The sequence below is a fragment of the Notolabrus celidotus genome, chromosome 2, assembly GCF_009762535.1.
Source record: "Notolabrus celidotus isolate fNotCel1 chromosome 2, fNotCel1.pri, whole genome shotgun sequence".
NCBI lineage: Eukaryota > Metazoa > Chordata > Actinopteri > Labriformes > Labridae > Notolabrus > Notolabrus celidotus.
In genome coordinates this window covers 31,750,703-31,771,223 of record NC_048273.1, presented here as the reverse complement: position 1 = coordinate 31,771,223, position 20,521 = coordinate 31,750,703, and the positions used below count along the sequence as shown (strand labels likewise).

At 38.3% G+C, this 20,521-nt stretch overlaps 1 protein-coding gene across 1 annotated transcript in view; it reads right to left on the bottom strand.

Moving 5' to 3' along the window:
- Positions 1-20,521, bottom strand: part of mcf2l2 (MCF.2 cell line derived transforming sequence-like 2) — a 120,640-nt gene that overhangs the window by 83,652 nt on the left and 16,467 nt on the right. Inside the window, exons 5-15 of the mRNA XM_034706807.1 lie at positions 19,830-19,949; positions 17,634-17,750; positions 17,387-17,536; positions 15,896-16,020; positions 15,673-15,787; positions 15,120-15,239; positions 13,340-13,531; positions 11,619-11,810; positions 11,343-11,529; positions 11,046-11,149; positions 4,355-4,443 (exon numbers count right to left, since the gene is read on the bottom strand). Of these exons, the coding sequence (XP_034562698.1) occupies positions 4,355-4,443; positions 11,046-11,149; positions 11,343-11,529; positions 11,619-11,810; positions 13,340-13,531; positions 15,120-15,239; positions 15,673-15,787; positions 15,896-16,020; positions 17,387-17,536; positions 17,634-17,750; positions 19,830-19,949 (1,511 nt within the window). The remainder of the gene's footprint in view (positions 1-4,354; positions 4,444-11,045; positions 11,150-11,342; positions 11,530-11,618; positions 11,811-13,339; positions 13,532-15,119; positions 15,240-15,672; positions 15,788-15,895; positions 16,021-17,386; positions 17,537-17,633; positions 17,751-19,829; positions 19,950-20,521) is intronic.

Genomic DNA, 20,521 nt, shown 5'->3' with positions numbered 1-20,521 from the left:
AGCATTGCACCTCGCAGTATTTAGCTAGTTACAGCGGTAAGGAAAAACTTCTTTTTAACAGGCAGAAACCTCGAGCAGAACCAGACTCATTTTAGACACACATCTGCCTTGGCCCGCACGGTAAGATGTATGATGGTATACCTTTATGTTAACTGCTTATTTGGTTTAGCATCATTAGACTATCTCTGAAGTTCTTGATCGTTTTTAAATGTTGTTATTTTAAATTTTTTAGAAAGTATTTATTTGACCAAGAGATAAGTCCAGGGTATGGTTGACAGAGGAATCAATACTTCCAAATCTTAAAATGAAATTGTAATGTCAGTTTAACATTAAAGATTAAACACCACTATGGCAACAGTTAAACATCCAAACAGGAGGTTGCTCTGGACAATATTCACAAGATACAGTCTTAATAACATGAGGCAGCACATTCTCTGTTTTCTCTGATTTTTTTGTTGTCTCTCATTCACTCTGCCATTCTGCTGACAAAGTGCAAAAGACATTTCCCAGTAAAACATCAAAAAAGCTACATCCTGTCTGCCCGTTGCTTACATGATGCCAGAACAGAACATATATCTTGGGAAAACTCAAGGGAAAATTCAGCTTCTACTAACTCCTGACCTGCGTTAAAAATATCCTTCTTATTCAACATCGGTTCATGGGAATTAAAAATTGTGAGTTTGTCTTCGTCTTTCTATCTGTTACGTTTCCTGCTCTGAACCACACTGTGCCCTACAAACCCCCACCATCCCTTTTCCTGTGAATCTAATCTTTTCCTTCTCACCACAGTCTCTGCTGTATCCTGTCAATCTGTGGTTTTATAAAAGAGGGCCTCTGAGACAGGCTGAAATACTCAAAGCGTACATGGTTGTTGGCATTATGACCTCATGAGAGCCCTTTATAAAGCTCATCGTGGGTCCAAAAATAACGAAAAAGTATTCACTGCTGAGACTATGCTAATGATAAACTATTTGTTTTATTCACTGCAATGGTAATTTGCATTTTTTACATAAAGCTAGATATACTTTTGCGAGCCTTACATGGCAAGTATGACTGCATCTTTTCACAAGCGGCCATGTCAACAAGTGCTCATACCAAAACAACATTATGTAAATCTGTCTTTATAAACAAACTGTATGACTAATCCATAAAGAGGTCAGTCAGCAGTGCATCTGATTAGTAATATGTGAATAAGGACTGATTCAGAGATGTGTGTGGAAAAGCACTAACACAAAAAAAGGGAGTTTTCTGTCAGCTTTCAAACTGCAAGCCTCGATTCACCTCACTAATGGAAAATATTTACTTACATAAAGATTCAATGAGCTTTGAACATGATGTCAGTGGAACTTTTGAAAACCCTTCCACAGGTGTAATACTTCAAACAGATAATATACAAAAGGTGGACTTAATGAAAATCGGGTTAAATGCATTTTCAAGAAGGTTGCTTTTAAAAGAAAAAGTTAAAAAAAAGTGTGCTCTCTGTTGTGAGTTATTGTGCCAAATGATGGAGTTACTAAATCAGACTTTACTGAATGCCACATAGGATTGTTGCCTACACTAAGGCCATTTAGACCAGTTTAAAATAAATAAATAAATAAAATGTATATTTATATATATAAATTTATATTCCAAATAAAATAAATAATAAAAATTATAATGTACATATATACATATATACATTATTATTTGATATTCAATATTATATTAATAATGTATGCATATATAAATATATTAACATATACCTACATTATTATCTTTACTTACTTAGTTTATTTTTAATATATATATATATATATTTACATATTTACATTTTACCTGATGTGATTATAGTCAAGCAATAAAATTATAATGCATGTGAAGGGGCAGCTGTGACTCAGTGGTAGAGTTGGTAATCTTTTAATTGGAAAGTTAGGTGTTCAATTCCCGGTGATACTGTCCACATGCTGAGAGACAGATTGCTAAACCTGCCAGCAGCAGAGGTGTCAAAAGTAATCACATTCATTACTCAGATAGAAATATACAGTTGTGCTCATAAGTGTACATACCCTGGGAGAATTTATGATTTCTTGGGTAGTTTTTGTTGTCTTTATGACTTAAAAAGAGTAAACACAGTTGTTTGATAAAACATTTGCTTCACCCAACCACTAACCATGAATGAAAATAAATTTTTTCTCTTATCATTAATATTCTCTTAAAAATGGCCAAAACAATCACAAATTCTGCCAGGGTATGTAAACTTATGAGCACAACTGTAGATACTAGTGTTTAAAAAGACTTCTGTAGAAGTTGAAGTATCAACTCAAGCTTTTTACTCAAGTAAAAGTGTAAAAGTACTGGTTTCCAAACTACTTAAAGTATAAAAGTAAAAGTAATGTAAGGGGGAAAAAAATGCCATGAAGGACAAAAGCTTAGGCTGCGTCACAGGGGCCTATAGTGCACTACCCTTCCTCCCAAAAAAACATGTTTCTAAAGGCCATAATGACTATAATGTTATATTAATATGTTAATGTTGAAATGTGTGGGTCGCATCTGTTTCAGCTGTATTTATGCCCATTGAAAGGGAACGCATTTTCATACAATGCAAATACATTAAAAAACATATATGTGTACTACTGAGAATTAACGTGTTTCATGGAGCGGAAAGTATGATGACTAGTTGTCTGTAAGTGTTGTAATGGTGCAAAAAGTCAAACTTCACATGCATGTTATCAACAGCTTTTATTGAAATGTAAATGTACACCCAAGCATCAAGCACCCACACACATTCAAGACCTGGAACTGCTGGTGTTGACCAATACGGTCTTACTCAACACGAAGGCTTCAAAACTAATCTAGGCTAATCTAAATGTTTGATTACTTTATGAAGACACTATCACAACACGCAAATAAATGTAACGAGTAAGAAACATGGCGGACCGCAACGCACCATAACAAATCCATAACAAATCACCAGTGCCCAGCTGACAGTGCCAACTGAACTTCTGTTAGTGATTCAACATTTCCTGAAAACACACACACACACACACACACACACCTACACACACACACACACACACACACACACACAAACACACACACACACACATACACAAACACACACACACAAACACACACACACACACACATTACAAAACAGTAGCTCGCTTAGTTTACTTCAGACTTTTCTGGGCATGTCTCTCTCCGTGATCAAAAGCAGGAGATGCAGGAACAAAAACTAAGCTTGACAGACTGTTACAAGTTCAAATAATTGCTCAAGCCAGAATGAAAACAATCCGAAGAGAAATAAGAGTAACAAGGCTATTTTTAAAATGTAAGGAGTGGAAGTTAAAAGTCAGCTGAAAAATAATTACTCCAGTAAAGTATAGATACCCAAAATTTCTCCTTAAGTAAGGGAACAAAGTATTTGTACTTCGTTACTTGACACCTCTGGCCAGCGGTGAGTAAACGGGATTAACTAATACTGATAAGCACTTTACATACAGCCACCTCTGCCTCCATTGTGTGAATAGAGTATGAATTGGTACAGTATATGTGACAAGTTATGTACAGCATTTTGAGTCAGAAGACTAGAGAGAGCACTATATTAAATACAGTTAATTTACCATTCAATGCAATGAAATTGAATGGGTAAAAAAATAGTGGAGAACAAATAAAGCAGATAATGAGGGAAGGGTGAAGGAAGACTATAAAACCACTTTCCGCTTTCCCTTTGAAATAGCTCTAGAGTCTCAGTTCTATACACAAACATACAGAGCAGGCTTGATGTTGAATTTGAATAAAAGTGTAAAAAATTGAGCATCTGATGGACACAGAACACTGAAAACAGTTGCATGAGATTTTCAAGAATTGAGATATGTAAAGAAGGGAGGTGGGAAGATCTAGCTCAAAAATATTTTGGTGGGTCATTCAAGTTTTGTAAAAATGTGCTAGACTACAAACATGATTCAAAACCTCTATGCTAACATCATTAAATGTCTTGAGATATTTTTTTTATAATTTATGTTGTATACAGAATTGTTCTTATGCTCTGACTGCCCACAGAGTGACACATAAATTCCACACTGAACTCCTACATTACCACTTGCACTGTCACCTGGATGTCAACTGTTACACCACCTGTTTCTGAAATGTGCTTTGACATACACACAAAATGCGATGTCACGATCCTGTATCACCCTCTCTTGCACAAAATTACTGCATATAACGAAAACAGAGCCAGCTGTGTGCTTGTTTTCTAAATTTGTTATGCTATGCAATATGACCTAATATCTTGAATGTTGATTTACAGAATTGTATGATTAGACCTTTTTAATATAATGATGAAACAATGAAGCTGCATGTGAGCACTCCTTACCTGCGTCTGTTGGACAGACTCTCCTCTGTCTCATTGGTGACAACAACATGGGTGGAGCCTCCTTGGCTTTCCTCATGCATCACCTCAATCTGTCACAAACAAAAACACAAACATACACAAGTCTTCAGCTAAAGCTGTCAAAATGAATGCAGTCATTTTTTAACATGCGATTAACGCACACACTTTCTGCGATTATTACCCTCGGCCTGCCCCATGAAACATCAGAAAGCAGCAGTCACATTGTGAATGGTACGCAGAGGCAAACCTCAAACCATATGTGGATAAAGAAATGGGTCATTTGAATGGTAAGTTCAGCTTCACAGCAGATTGTTCTCTCCACAAAACCAAAGTTCACATTTCCTGTTGATGTGAACTGAGTTACCACTGAAGTACGTTGAGTCTTAATTTCCACAGAAAGAGCCCTTTTCCTTCTCGCCAAAGTTGTCCTGGCATCTCTGTTGTAAACAACCAAGCGTGGCCTTCTTTTCCCCTATGTAAGGTTAAACACATTTACATTCTGAGTTTATTTGCTTTAAAAATGAAGAATCAAGGTTATGATCTTTGGGTGATGAAAAATGTAACTGACCAATGTAGGCTACTTGTAGAATGTGTCTGTTGTTGTCTTCCTGTTCCATTAAAGTTACTAACCATAGACCTTTCTGGAGTCTCTGAGCTCCATTGTCTCGTAGGTTCCTCTGGATCTCTGCCGTAGACGGCCTGCTGATACGGACGTGCCAAATTCCAGCGGCAACAGCTACTACTACCATTACTGCCACTACTATCTGTCTCATCAGTATCATAGCTCTCTCGCTCTCTCTCTCTCTTATAATAATAATAATAATTTCAATAATTTTATTTGTAAAGCACTTTTCAAAAAACAATTTACAAAGTGCTTTATATGGTCAGCAAAATAAAACAAGCAGTTATATTTAAAAAAAAAACTAAATTCCCCTAAAAGAACGGAAAGGAATGAAATTAATTTAAAATATATTTCTTAAGACGATTAAAATAAAATAGAATTCAGATAAAATCTGGGAAGGCTCTGCGATAAAAGTATGTTTTAAGAAGGGATTTAAAAGAGCTCACCAACTCAGCAGAACTGATCTCCTCTATCCCTCTTTCCAACCCCAACTCAGTCGAGGCAGATGTCTGTCTAACATGAGTCTGGTTCTGTCCTTGCCACTGTAACTGGCTAAATCCTATGAGGTGAAATGCTCATGGTAGATTAAGATGAGATAAGATCGACTCCTGTCAGTAAGGGTATGTTTGTAAAAGCGTCTTGAGATAACGTTTGATATGATTTGGCGCTTTATAAATAAAGATTGATTGATTTAAAAAACTGCACAATTAGTTGAACTATATTGTGTAGTATGATGCTACTCTCAGGTCAATATGCCCATCTATTGTTGCTTGTTGGGCTTGAGTTTACCGTTATGCACAAAACGTACTTTTTGAGCATGCAGTTCCTTTAAGGTCATTCTGGAGAATTCACTGAACAGTGTTTGTCATTGTTTTGGATTATTGCAATAATAAGACTGCATAAGGCAAACGTATTTTTCCACTTCAATTTTCAATATTTAAAACTTGAAAAGCATCACTTTGAGGTGCATTTAGAAGAGATAGAAGCTGCAATTAATTTTTTGATTAATCGCAAGTTAACTATGGACAATCATGCGATTAATTGTTATTTTAAAAAGTAATGGTATAACAGCCCTTTTATCAGCATTAAGACAGAAGCTGAAGCAAAGATATACACAGAATCTACTGCAACATCAAGTCAAGTGAGTCATAACTTCTCAAGTGTTTTCCTGTTTGAACTGTTTAATTAGAATTTGTATTCAGGCAATCCCTTTCAACTTGCTGAGTCATAACATTCCTTGTGTTTACCAGAAGTTTGCATTCAAGTGGTTTCAAATCACTTGTAAGTATTCAATTGGACAAACAGCTGGAGCTGCTACTTATTTCAGTCAGCAACATGGATTTGTTATTCTCTAAAGACTAACAGAAATAAAACTCAGACTATAAAACTGTTGAAGGAAACTTTCCTATAAGTCTTGGCACTCTGCCCACTACTTTGTCTGGCTGTTTCAGAGTTTGGTGGTTATTGTGAAATATTAATGACCCCATGGATTCTGATCTCTGGTGTCTTGGGTTTGAGGTTTGTGAGGAGCCTTGTCACTGACTATAGATGGAATGATACATGGAAACAACCACACAAACTTATAAACAGTGAGTGGGGTTACAGACTTGAAAACTGGGTGGGACCCTCTGGTGCAGTACTAAATTAACTTAAGTCCTATTTAAATGCCAGGGACTATGTTGTGTCTATAGATAATTACACATCTGAGCAGTTGAAAATGGTGTGTGGAGTACCTCAGGGATCCATTCTGGGGCCTCTGCTATTCAACATCTACATGCTCCCCTTAGGTCAGATAATAAGAAACAACATAATAAAATACCATAGATATGCAGATGACACACACATTTGCATCACCATATCACCAGAGGATTATAGTCCCATACAAACACTGAGTAAATGCATTGAACAAATCAATGCATGGACAAGCCAGAACTTTCTTCAGCTAAACAAAGAAAAAAATGAAATGATTGTTTTTGGAGCCAAGGAAGAAAGGTTAAAGGTTGCTGCTCAGCTCCAATCTGCACAGATGAAATTTTCAAACCAAGCCAGAAAACTTGGTGAGGTCTTAGACTCAGACCTTAATTTCAGCAGCCACATTAAGACAATTACAAAGTCAGCCTACTATCACCTTAAGAATATATCAAGGATTAAAGGACTTCTGTCTCAGCAGGATGCAGAAAAACTCGTCCATACATATATCTTTAGCAGACTAGACTACTGTAACGGGGTCTTTACAGGACTCCCTAAAAAATCAGACGACTGCAGCTCATACAGGATGCTGCTGCTTGAGTCCTAACAAGGACCAAAAAAGTAGACCATATCACTCCAGTTCTTAGATCACTACACTGGCTTCCTGTCTGTCAGAGAATATACATTAAAATCCTTCTGATGGTTTATAAAGCACTGAATGGTTTAGGCCCAAAATACATTGTTGATCTGCTGCTACTTTATGAACCACCTCAACCTTTGAGATCATCAGGTACTGGTCTGCTTTCAGTCCCACTGTCACCTCTTTTAAATCAAAGACTAAGACTTTTTTATTTACCACTGCCTTCCAATTTTAGCTTATTTTAACTAGGAATTTTCAAAATTGGAAACTTTCCATGGGAATTAACGTGAATTAATGAGAATAAAAGGGAATACACCAGGAATCTACTAAATTGAAGGTTGGCTCTTAATAGGGAACTTAAATATAGTTGAGGAAAATATATTTTATCATAACCCTGACTAAAAAAAAAACAGATTTCTTGCAAGTACAGTTGAATATCTATGCAGAGCCATCCTCAACAAGGCTGGACAATGACACCGTACTGTAGAGGAAGAGTCAGAGTTGGATGTTGAGGAAGTGGACATGGAGGATGTTGATGAGACCCAGGAAGAGCCCATTGCCTGAAAGGGTTGAGCAAAAATGCAGAGGCTAGGCTTGAGAAGCTTGAGGGAAGATGCTTTTTTATTTGATGTTGAATGGAACTTTTTAGGGAGGGAGAGGGGCTCTTTTCATTTCACATTTTGAATGGGACTTTGTTGGGATTGCATTTTTGTTAATCTTTGAATGGGTTGGGTCGGGGGATGAGTAATATTTAACCCAACATTCATGCTTTTGATCTTCAATGAAAGAATTGATTGTTCAATAATATATTTAACACTTGATAAAGTTCTACTTACAAATACAAATGTTTAAGTTGTATTATTTTGGATGGATGTCTGCTTATAACAAAACATATTTATGCTTGGATATGATACCTTTCCATTAAATTCCCCTCAATTCCCAGTTCATTCCCAGTTCATTCCCAGTTCATTCCCAGTTCATTCCCATAATTCCCATGGAAAGTTTCCAATTTGGAATATTTCCAAAATTCCCCAGCTTAACATACCCATGGAAATTTACCTGAAAATTTCCACCCCTTTGCAACCCTAATTTTAACTCACTTTAAATTCAAATTTTTCTTGTATTTTTAATATTTCTAATTTGCCTTTTCTTTTCTGTTTTATTACATTTGTCATTTAATTGTGTTCTTTTATGCTTGTCTGAATGTCTCCAATGCTTTTAATGTTTTAATGTAAAGCACATTGAGTTGCCCTCGTGTATGAAATGTGCTTTACAAATAAACTTGCCGTGCCTTGCCTTATTAAGAATTAGTTGTATGATTCTACTCATCCTTCCAGTGGAGATTATCTCATTTCCAGTAAACAATCCAAACTAGTGTCCACTTTGGTTGCTAGATAACGAATTGAACTGTTTGCATTCCCCATGACACCAGGACACCTTTGTTAAACCAATGCTTCAGATAATGCATGACACCTCTCCCTGTGTTTCTTTATACAATGCAGCATTTCATGTGCTTCACATTAACTTAAGTCATAGTGCGGTATGACACTTGACACAAATACAATGACCAACTGTCTTGCCCAACATTTTTTGTTCTAATTGGCAGTGGCAATTAGGGGGGCGTCTTTGCCCCAAGTGGAGGAGTTTAAGTATCTTGGGGTCTTGTTCACTAGTGGGGGTAAAATGGTCATGAGCTGTGGGTCATGACCGAAAGAATAATATCTTGGATTCAAGCGGCCGCAATGAGCTTCCTCTGAAGGGTGTCTGGACTCAGCCTTAGAGATAGGGTCAGGAGCTCAGACTTCCGGAGGGAGCCGGGAGTAGAGCAGCTGCTCCTTCGCGTCACAAGAAGTCAGCTGAAGTGGTTCGGGGATCTAATAAGGATGCCTCCCGGTCGCCTCCCTTTAAAGGTGTTCCGGGCATGTCCAACTGGGAGAAGGCCCTCGGGAAGACCCAGAACTTGATGGAGGGATTATATATCCCACGTGGTCTGGTATCGCCTCAGGATTCTTCAGGAGGAGCTGGAAAGTGTTGCTGGGGAGAGGGATGGCTGGGTCAATTTGCTTGGACTGCTACCTCCGGGACCCGACCCCGGATAAGCGGAAGAAAATGGATGGATGGATGGATGGATGGATGGATGGATGGATGGATGGATGGATGGATGGATGGATGGATGGATGGATTATATTACATAATTAATATAATATAACATAATTAGCTACAAGGGCATCCAAAGGGCATTTGTGCAATCAATCCAATGGAGAGGAACTAAGAGGTCACTTTTTCACATTTTATACACTGGAAGGGCATCCAGAGGGCATCGCCCCCTGTCCCTCCCCCGAGTACACCGGTGCCAACAGGTCTATGGTCTAGATTGACCAGGTGGAGCTATCATCTGGTATTGATTCACTTAAGTTGGCAAGTGAAGTTGATTTGTTCATGTTATATTACAAGAACTAATGCATGTTCTCTATACATTCACTCTCAATACTAATGTACAAAGAGAACATTTTGGTGTTGCATTGATCATTCTCTTACTCCTGTCTACAAAAAGGTCTGAACAACCTTCACAGACAGAAAGCAATTTGTCTGTAATGTGTCTCAGCTGCAATGCTATTTTTTCTTTGTAGCTTTAAATATGCTCATGTGATGATTCTGACCTTTATTTACAAGTGTAGAGTTGACAACCTGTTTTTGGTAGGTGTCATCTCACAGCCACTCAAGGGACTCAGTGCCTTTTGTTGGCATCTCAACTGCAGTTGTTGAGGTAAAGATTGTCAGAAATTATAAATCTTGCATTACTTAAAAAAAAACTGCTTGAACGTTTACAACTCTGTACAGTTTTTTGAGCAAATTCAAGTCGACTGATACCATTGACAAGCAGGAAACTTATCATTTTGGCACCGACTTCACACAGCGCTGTCCTCATCAATTAAGAAGGAAGGTTTATGGTCTAACACACCAACACTATCACTACACCGCCAGACTCTGTTTGTCAGCAGCACAAAATAACCCCAAGGCGTGCATCCAAATTATTCACACTGTAAACCAATTAATGAGATCAGAGCAAAATCGCAGTGTAGGAGCAAACAGCAGCAGCAGGGTGGCATACTGATTAGCAAGACCCTGCTTCAGCTGGAGGGGCTGGGTTTAAATCGCAATCACCCCTGCTGACAAAACACTGAATCACTGCAGATCCTGTACTGCTGGTGTGGTGGTGACCTCTGACCTTCCTGAGGAGAGATAGAGAAGTTCTGAGGGAGTCTGGGGCAGCAATTTGCGATAAAAATCAATTTTCCCTTGTGTTGTTAGTTTGCTCATTATCTTTACTTTGTTCCACAGAGCGAGGGTAAGGTGGAGCATGAGATTGACATGAAGATTGTTGCAGTAATTGTAATAACTGATTTAGTGTTAGAATTATGAAGAAGAGAAGGAGCGATAAATTAGCCCCGGCCCCTCCTCTCTGAAATATGTAAGAAATGTTACTTTGCAGTCTGGGTGGGTGGGCATATATCTAAGGTATAGATGCATGACTACAATTAGTGCTGTGGAGTAACAGAGTAATTATGTATTGCATTGTGAATGTTGGCAGAACTGCTAATTAATTTATCAAACTATTGTTAATAAACCCAGGTGACATGGTCAGCTGCTGCTTTTCTGTTTTCGTTCTTTGTAACATACATTGCATCACTTCTTCAAATTTGAAGTGGCAGTGTTGATACCTTGATGCCTCCTTTGGCCTTGCGTATGTTCTTCTTCTTGTTGGGGTCAACTTCAGTTGGCGGCTTACCACTGTTGGAGTTATCAGATGCTCTCCGGGCCAGGGCTGAAATGCATTGAAAGGACACATAACAGGCATCTTTAATTATTTCTCTCTTCAGAGGTTGATTCAAATAATGTGCATCCAGTTTCAATATGCTCTTTGATTATGGCTTAAAGAAGTATCACAACATTAATAGTAATTGCATAAATCTGTGAGTTATAATAAAATAAAGCATCACATAGAACATCCAACTCACGTTGCTGGCTTCCTGTATTCCTAGGCGGGTTCTTCAGTGAAGGCCGTTTAGGAGAGGACTCAGGCCGCGGGGCAACAGGCTGGACGGGCCTCGTCTGTTTAGCCGACAGCCTCTTCAGACTGACGTGCCTCTTCTCAAACATCTCCTGGACATCCTCCAGGCGCTTCAGTGCCTTCAGGACTCCGGCCTGCAGGCAGAGAGCAAACTATCAACATCCGTCCTCATCTCTTTTAAACTGAATACCCAGACATCATGCAAAGATTTAGTCCACCATACCTTGATATCCTCTGACAGGACAACCTCGTACTGGTTGTGGAGGTTCCTCAGCTCGGTCAGTTGATTTTTCTGTGCAGACTCAAGGAAGCTTTCAATGTCGGTCAGAGCTGACTCTGCCCCGTCCTGTGACTGACACTTATCCACAGCCTGGGAAGCCAGCAGGTAGATGCCGGACTCACACCACTGGTTCACCTGTAGAATTTCAAACAGGTTAAAACTTTGCACTCAATTTAACTGTGCTTCATCCAAATCCATGTGATGGCTTAATGGGTCCTCATTTATTTCTTGTTCTTTATTCTGTTTGATGTTCTTTCATGACAAATAACATCTGGTCACATAGCAAACAAGGAATAAAAAAAATAAGAGTGAAATACAAGATGGGGTGTAAACAGGAGAGGGAAGAACAGAGATACAATGACCTTCTTTAACAATTTCATCACCCTTCAGTTGTTGGGCACAGTTTCTAATGTACTATATTGTCAAAAGTCAAATAAGTATGTTAACTATCATGAAAAAGTCTTCTTAGAATTTCCGCCAAACCACCTAATCAGAGTAAAGGATAAACATCTGATATAAAATCCTTGAGTAATAAAAATTGACTCTGATGTTTTGGTCATCATATCACATGTGGTAGGGATGTAACAGTGTCATCAATGTCACGATACTGCAAGACCCAAAGGGTGTGTTGTGAACCGATGATGGTGCAAAATGAAAGGTCTTCAAAAATGTATTTTTATTTCAGTGGAGCAGAGCGAAAGGGAGGTGGGATCTACAGAGACCATTGTCCCTTGCGCAGCCACTGGCCTTTGCACACGCAGCCTCTGCTCTACAGCCCAAATGGTAGAGACGCTAGTGGCGAGGGAGAACCGGGGGTTGCTTTTGAAGTTTTGGCGGCTCCAGTGTGGAAGCATTTCGGTTTCCCCATGCCAAGGAATGTGGCTTTCTAACTCACCATTGTACTTTATATTCCAAAGTCAACTGGACTACTTTGAGTACTTGTCAGGCCAGTCGTTGGTATATTTTTTATCCATAAAGCCATCCTGGGTAAAATTCCAGAATACCTTTTCTTTCTTTTAATCCTGAAGGTCGTATTCTCAAACTTTCTTTGTTGAACATTGTGCATTTGCTGTTCCTAAAGTCCGAACTGAGCTTTGAAAGAAAGCCTTTAAAAATTCTGCACTTTGTTTCGTTGAACAATCTACAGTCTGATCTTAAATTTGCAGAACTTTGTGTGTCTGAATGTTTTTAAATCTTTCGTAAAAAATCTGGAGTCCAGGCTTTCTGTATGTGAATGCTTTTAGTTGACTTCTGTCATGGAACTTTTAGTTCTAATGTATGATTCTGATTGTGTTGCTGTTGTAACTCTGTGTTGCTGCCATACTTGGCCAGGTCTCCCTTGGACACAAGTCATTGATCTCTATGGTACTAACCTGGCTAATTAAGGGTTAAAAAAATAAACATTTAAAATGAGAAAGAAGAAAAGGTGACAGATAAAAAAATCAATATGCAAACACTAACAGACTGTGATGACCTACACATTAAGGAATATGAGGAATATAAGAAGCTCTTGGCAAATTGTCACCCCAGAAGATTTCAGAAGATGCAACAGTACGAGAGCTCAAGAGATCACCATATGTATCATGGAATATATATTCAAAGACCTTTAAACATTTCCTGTGGTCGACAACGAAGACAGAGAACCAGCCATACCATATCCTCACCTTATCAATGCCTGTGTGTATCTGCAGTGATTTGGACAACACGTCTGTCTTCTTCTGGGACTCGTTGCTGAAGTCGTCACAAACCCGTCGGAGCTCTACACATTTGGGCCGAATCGAGTCCACAGCGTAGTGGTTGCTCTGGATCAGCTGGTCACCGTGCAGCGCATGGAGCTGCGCCTTTTCCAGTGTGGGCTTAAAGAAAGACAGATTTGGAGTATTAGAGCATGATGAGGCTTTGTTTATGAAGCACTGACATGGGGCTCCACTCCAGCTGAGTTGGCAGTTTGTGTCCCATCCATTCTCTTTAATTACTTATTTGCTGATTGAAGAAAAAGTTTGATATTATCTTAAATATTTCATACAGCAACATTAAGAACTCCACTGCCCCATGTTTGTAACAGTTTTATTCAGAGCATCAGAGTCTCTGAATTAAACATTCCAAGAAAATTCTACTTTGTAATTAAGACCTCATCAGACCTCACAGATCCAAGGAAAACATTGAGATAGTCTCAGTATACATCAAGTATTGGACATAGTTAGTTGCTTGTTACTGATTTGGCTGTTCTGCGAATGAGAAAATCAAAAGTTTGACAAAAATTAGCCAATGAGGGCGAGCTACAATTATCTTTTTTCCAATTAAATTATTCATTTATGTTCTATTTTCCTGCTTTCTTTAAAGTCCCTAGAGAGCTTTGTAACTGTTGCATACGGTAGTTAATAATTAGGTTGTACATGTGAGTTTTTTTACACACATATTGATCCACTGGGAGTTTGTATCTGATCAACACAAAATCCGTTAGGAATATGACATATGAATTGTGATTCTCTAGTTGTATAAGCTACATTCATATTTAAATCAGGCATCCAAGAGTTGGTATCGATACCAGATTCAGTGATTTAATATTTAAGTGGTTATGACATTTTAAAAGCAAACTCAAGTCCTACCTTTTTAGTCTTGCTTTTAACTGAGTCTTATTCGCTCTTACTTTATTTACTTATCTAGTAAAAAATTAAGTTAATTTTCAAATGTATACTGTCATATTTTAGATTATAATAAACGCATATATATATATTATTTATTCAGTTAATTTTTATATATTTATTGTGTATTATTCAGTTATTTATTTAGTTATTAATGTTATCGTATCTTGTGATTTTTCACAGATTAGCTCTAAGGATTTTCATTTTATTCTGTTTTACTTGCTGTATTAACTTTTAGAGTAACATCTCAGTTTCTTATACTGGTTAAATATTTTATTGTTTTATTTCTTATTAATTTATTTCATTTTGGTGAGTTTAATTTACTGTGTTGAGTTTTAACGTCTTATTTTTCCTCCAGTGTTTCCTCATTACGATATCAGCACAGCGTTTCCTGAGTTCGTCAGCAACTTCTTTTTTTAATTTTAATTTGTTTGTTTTTTATTCTTTTTTTATTATTGTTATTATTTTATATATCCTGTTCTTAACCTTGCATATGGATTGTGGGATGGGTTTGGGAGTGGGACTGGGGTTGGGATTGGGGTGTGGGGATGGTGGGGGGGGGGTCTTCTCATTTTTTTCCATTTTTAATTTATTCTATCTTACTATTCCTATGTGCAGCACTTTGTATTACAATATCATTGTATGAAAAGCACTTTACAAATAAAGTCTGATTGAGTCTGATAATATTCCACCATTGAACGAGTGAAATGAGTCTCAGCACTTTTAAAGTCGTTCACTTGAAAGTGGTAATGGAATAATAATGTTCAGTGTAAATGAAATTAGTTGAAGATTGACTGACCTTAGCCTTCTCCTCCAGTGTCTTCAGCTCTTTCAGCAGCAGTTCAACTCTGGTCACACAATCCCCGATTCCTAATAGGCTGGTTAGACTGTCCATCAAACTGTCCAGAGACACTTTGACCTGGAGAACCACGGAGATGACAGAGACATAGATTTAGAACAAGATAGCTGAAAATGCATCGTGAGATCCGCTTTACCACGATGATACCACCTTGTTATTTCTGCTTGGGTCAGTGTTATGTCTTTCCATAAATACTCTGTTTATGAAATAATGAGTCATATTTGGGCAAATTTACCTTCGTTCTCATGGTAATACTTAGATGAATCAACTTCTTCAGCATGTACAGTTATCATGTGAAATGCACTCCAATGAAACAAATGAAAAATCTCATTGTCAAACTTCTAAACTGTTCAGAAGGTATATTTTTCAAAGTGTGCTATTACATCATCTGAAATTGTATGAAGAGAAGATATAGTAGACCAGATCCAAAGGTTTCAGACCAGAGAGGCAGACAGGCGGCCAGAGAAACAGACAAACAGATCTACAGATATACCTCTCTGAAGTCCTGTTCAAAGTGGCGTAGCTGCAGGCACTGCTCCAGTTTCAGATGGTGTTTACACCAGAACTGTTCAAAGGCATTCTCCGTCTCATCCAGCTGGGCCAGGAGCCTGAGACACACATCAGGAACTTAGTTACACACATACTGAGAGATACTATCAGCCGTAATAGAGACAGAGATGTGATTTATAATATAGAAGACACTTTGCCACGGTTACCTCTCCACGGTGGTTTGATTTTCCAACTCATCAGGGTTGAGTTTGTGATTCTCTGACTTGGCTGCCTGCTCCTTGATGCAACCAAACAAGGTGGTGCCCTGCTTCAGAGCTAACCTCAGTTCATCCTGGTTTAGAGGGACATAAGAAACAACATTAGTATCATCCATACAGATGGGGGGGGCGGGGCAATTTGTGAGTTCAGTCCTTTTCAAACTAATTACATGCAATGTGTCTCTGGTGTCCATAGTCCATAGCATTTTCCATTTAAACCTGTTGTATGTAACATTTTTTGTCAATGTAAGATATTCTTGAAGGAAGGCTGCATCTTGCAAGGTACAGATGGAGACAGTCCAAGGTATCTGGCCTGTGTACGCAACTATTCAGTAGACTTTCTAACGATGCATGTGCAACTTCTTTCATATTAAAAGCGATTCAAAAAGAGCAGATGCATTAGGGATGGGACATGATTTTCGAATGTTGTTTTTTTCATTCACTTATTAAAATGCGAATATTATGTCATTTTGAAAGTACCATTTTTATGTAATGTTTTACAGTATTCCTGCCAGACGATGGCTATAGTTTGCTAACCACATGAAATAATAGGAGAAGAAGGATTCTTACTGCATTAAATAGCAATAGAAGACGAAAGCATTAGCAACAGTCGCTGGAAATACATGTGTAGTGGTGTGATATTCAGAAACGTAGAACACTGCAGAGCCTGAGCATGGCTGTAAAGTGTAAAAATACATGCCACGCAACTGCATCACAGAAACAAAACCAGATGAAGGTTGAGTCAGACACTGCCAGTGCCAGCTTCTGGCAGCACCTTGTCCTGCTAGATTTTTAGGAATAATCGCTGAATAGATTCCAGTGATTATCGAATAGTATTTTGGCTTGAAATGCCATCCCTTGGATGCATCAGGATACTACACTTGTAAACTGAAGCTTAGAAAATATGTTTTAGTTGCACATTGCTACCCATTACAGATAAGTCAAGAGGTTGAAAAGTTCAAGCTTTAGGCAAAAGTCATTCAATTGTTTGCATTGAAGCTAGCTTAAAAAATGAGATGATTAGCTTGTCTGTAGATTCTTCATGGGAAGCTTGATATAGCAAAATAAATGCAACTTCATTGAGCTGCAATGATTATAAGCCCCCATCTCTACCAATTTCACACTGATTTGCAAATTAATCTTGCTCAGCTACTTCTGATGTAGCACTCACTAATGTTACACTCAGACTCTCAGAAGCCCATTGAGGATTGTTTTATGACTGTTCATAAAGCAAAGTCACCATGTAACACCGTTTTTCTACAACTGTACATTTGAATCTAAAATGGAGCGCTTCTTTAATCTTGTTTTTTTGGTCTGCTTGAGCTCCACAGTCACAAATCAGTTTCAAACCCACCAAGATGGAAATGTTTTCTCATTTTGCAATGCATGAGTGTGCTGCCCATGTAAGCGGTCTTGTTGCAAAAGGAAGTGCTTAATCACCTTCAGATTGTTGTGTTTGTCAGTGTGTGCTGTGAGCAAGTCTTTGGTGCACTGAACGTCATTGGGAAGCTCCGTCTCTGCCAGATCTGTCCCAAACTTCTGCAACATCTGGGCTGTGGTTTTCACCGTCATGGCAAAGTTCTCTATGGCCTGCAGGAAATCATTCACAAGAAATGATTTAGCATCACAAATTCACACCATATTGGCAACTGCTGAATCTCTTGTTTGAGTGATGAAGTATACTCACAGTTCGATGGTGTATCCACTGACTGTGGCAGTACTCCAGGTTTCCCCCCAGCTCCCTAGTCAGCTGGCCTTTCTCCACATAGCCGTGTAGGTCCGACAGAGAGTTCAGCATCACAATCTGCAACACATTCAAAACGTTTTGATTATAACACACATCATTTAAAAGCGTAGACCTTTCTGGAGTCTTGGGCTCCATTGTCTCATAGTTTCCTCTGAGCCTCTGTCTTAGACGTCCTGCTGCTGTGGACGTTCCAGACTCCAGCGGGAGCAGCAACTACTCCTACTACTACTACTACTACTACTACTACTACTACTACTACTACTACTACTGCTGCTACTACTACTACTACTACTATCCATCTCATCGCTCTCTCTTTCTCTCTTCATCTCCTCTATCCCTCTTTCCAACCCCAACTCGGTCGAGGCAGATGGCTGTCTTACATGAGTCTGGCTCTGCTCGAGGTTTCTGCCTGTTAAAAAGAAGATATTCCTTGCTGCTGTAACTAGCTTAATACTGTGAGGTGCAATGACTAAGATGAGATAAGATCATATCCTGTCAGTAAGAGGGGCCTGGTTCATATCCTGTCTTGATGTTGGGTCTTTGTTAATAATTAAACATAGAGTAAGGCCTACACTTGCTATGTTAGTAAAAGCGTCTTGAGATAGCGTTTGTTGGGATTTGGCGCCATACAAATAAAGATTGATTGATTGATTGATTGATTGATTGATTGATTGATTGATTGATTGATTGATTGATTGATTGATTGATAAAAAGTGACACTATGAGTTCAGTAGCACACCAACCTACATTTAGACATGTTGCAGAAGTGTCTCTTTTAACCTGATATTCCTGCATTTTGCATCAGTATTTGAGTTTAGCTGGCATGGATGTTATATAACTCCTTTTCAAAAACATGCATGATATTTTCTGTGGTTTTAGAAAAGCACCTGAAAATGACCTAAATACTGTTAACTCAACTTGGGCAACAAAATATAAAAGCTGAGATACAAACTGGGAGCATGAAGTCTAAAGGCGGTTTGACTAGACGTTCTCATGCAGCGATGTAAAAGGAAATATTGCGGGTAGACAGGGCAGTTGCTCTCATTTAGCAAAAGTGAGCCTATTTTTGAAGGAGTTTGTTCTATTTGTGAGTGAGAACAATGGTTTTAGTTCATTTTCTATGTAATATTATCAACAAGACCCAACATCAATGGTAAGGATAAGATAAGATCTAGTCCCACCTTACAGGTAAGACTCTTGTCTCATCTTAATCCACCATGAGCAGAGCACTTTATATCATTTAGCAAGTTACAGTGGCAAGGAAGAACTTTCTTTAACAGACTGAAACCTCGAGCAGAACCAGACACATGTTGAACTGCCATCTGCATAGACTGTATGAGCCTAAAATATTTGAATTCCTGTTTTGAGCTTTATGAAGTGAGCATGGTAAGGGTGTTAAAAAAGGAGGTTTGGTTTCAAACATATAATAAAAAAGGATGCAGGATATGATGGCCCACGGAAACCTACCTTTTTTGATGCATCCAGGTGATGCACAGTAAATACTGAAAGAAAGTTGAATCCTGCAGCCACTTCATTTGGTTGGTTTGCTTAAACTTAACATCATCTGAGAACTTGTTGCTTTGTAATGATTTATTTCTTCTTTTTTCAACTGATCTTTCTTAAAAAAAACAACTTGCAGATAAACACTAACCGACACTAACCTTTAAGTCTGCTTTCACATGCATCGCTGTTCAGCAGCAACTCAACAAATGTGGAACCTCTGCAACCACAACTAAAGATAAGTTTGTGAGAAACACTGCCACCAGTGGATTAACAGGATGTGAAGCTTGCATGTGTTACCCACTGAAACCAATACTGTATACCACTTTGACAAAGTGAAATTGCATCATATATTTTGTATGCATTCTGTTCAAGTCTCCTCTCAGTCTCTATCTAAAATACATTATTTATTCTTTATTCTTTATTCTTTATTCTTTATTCAGATCCCCATTAGCTTCCACAACGTGGTCGCTAGTCTTCCTACATCCATGTTTCTTAATAATACTAATAATAATAATAATAATAATAATAATAATAATAATAATAATAATAATAACTGATATTAATATAATGCCTTTCAAGAAACCCAAGGTCGCTTCACAGGGTCTTACATGGTTTGTACTGAAGCATGCTTACCGGTACCTTCATTTTAAAGTCATCCTTGTGCAGCTTGATCCCGATGTCTGCGATGGCCCTCTGGAAGAACCTGGACGGCCGCAACACCAACACCAGCTGCAGGTTTCCTGGAAATGCCCCCTGCAGAACACAACATCACACATATTAATGATTAAAGCAAGCTCATGCTTTTATTTGTCAGTAGTCTGTTTCAACTTAGCTACACCTGCCAGGACAGAAGCGGAGAAGTGACATGATCTCTCCATATTTATACAAAGTGTTTACTTCATGGGTGTTTTCTTATTTCTTTATTTTTTGGTGCTATTTTTAAGTTGTGTTTTTCTATGCTGCTAAAGTAAAATAAAGTTTTACCTCTTCGATCTTTAAAAAATCTTTCACATTTAAAAATCAGTCTTCAGTTGAACCTTCACCCCTTACAGAAAAGCAACCCATTGTGAGGGGTCACATACTTTTCATAAACCGTAGAGACCTCAAAGTTTGGACACCGCTCATTGAGGAAACTTTATGTTTTTCGTACACTGCCCTCTAGTGGACACAGGTATACATTACAACACAGAGATGTAAGTGCCCTGGTAAAGGATGAGGACTTCATCACTATGAAATAATACACTATAGCTTGTTAAATATGTATCACTGTGCTAATAAACACCCAGCTAGCCAGGAGAAGTCATGTTTCTAGCTCAAGTGGAGGA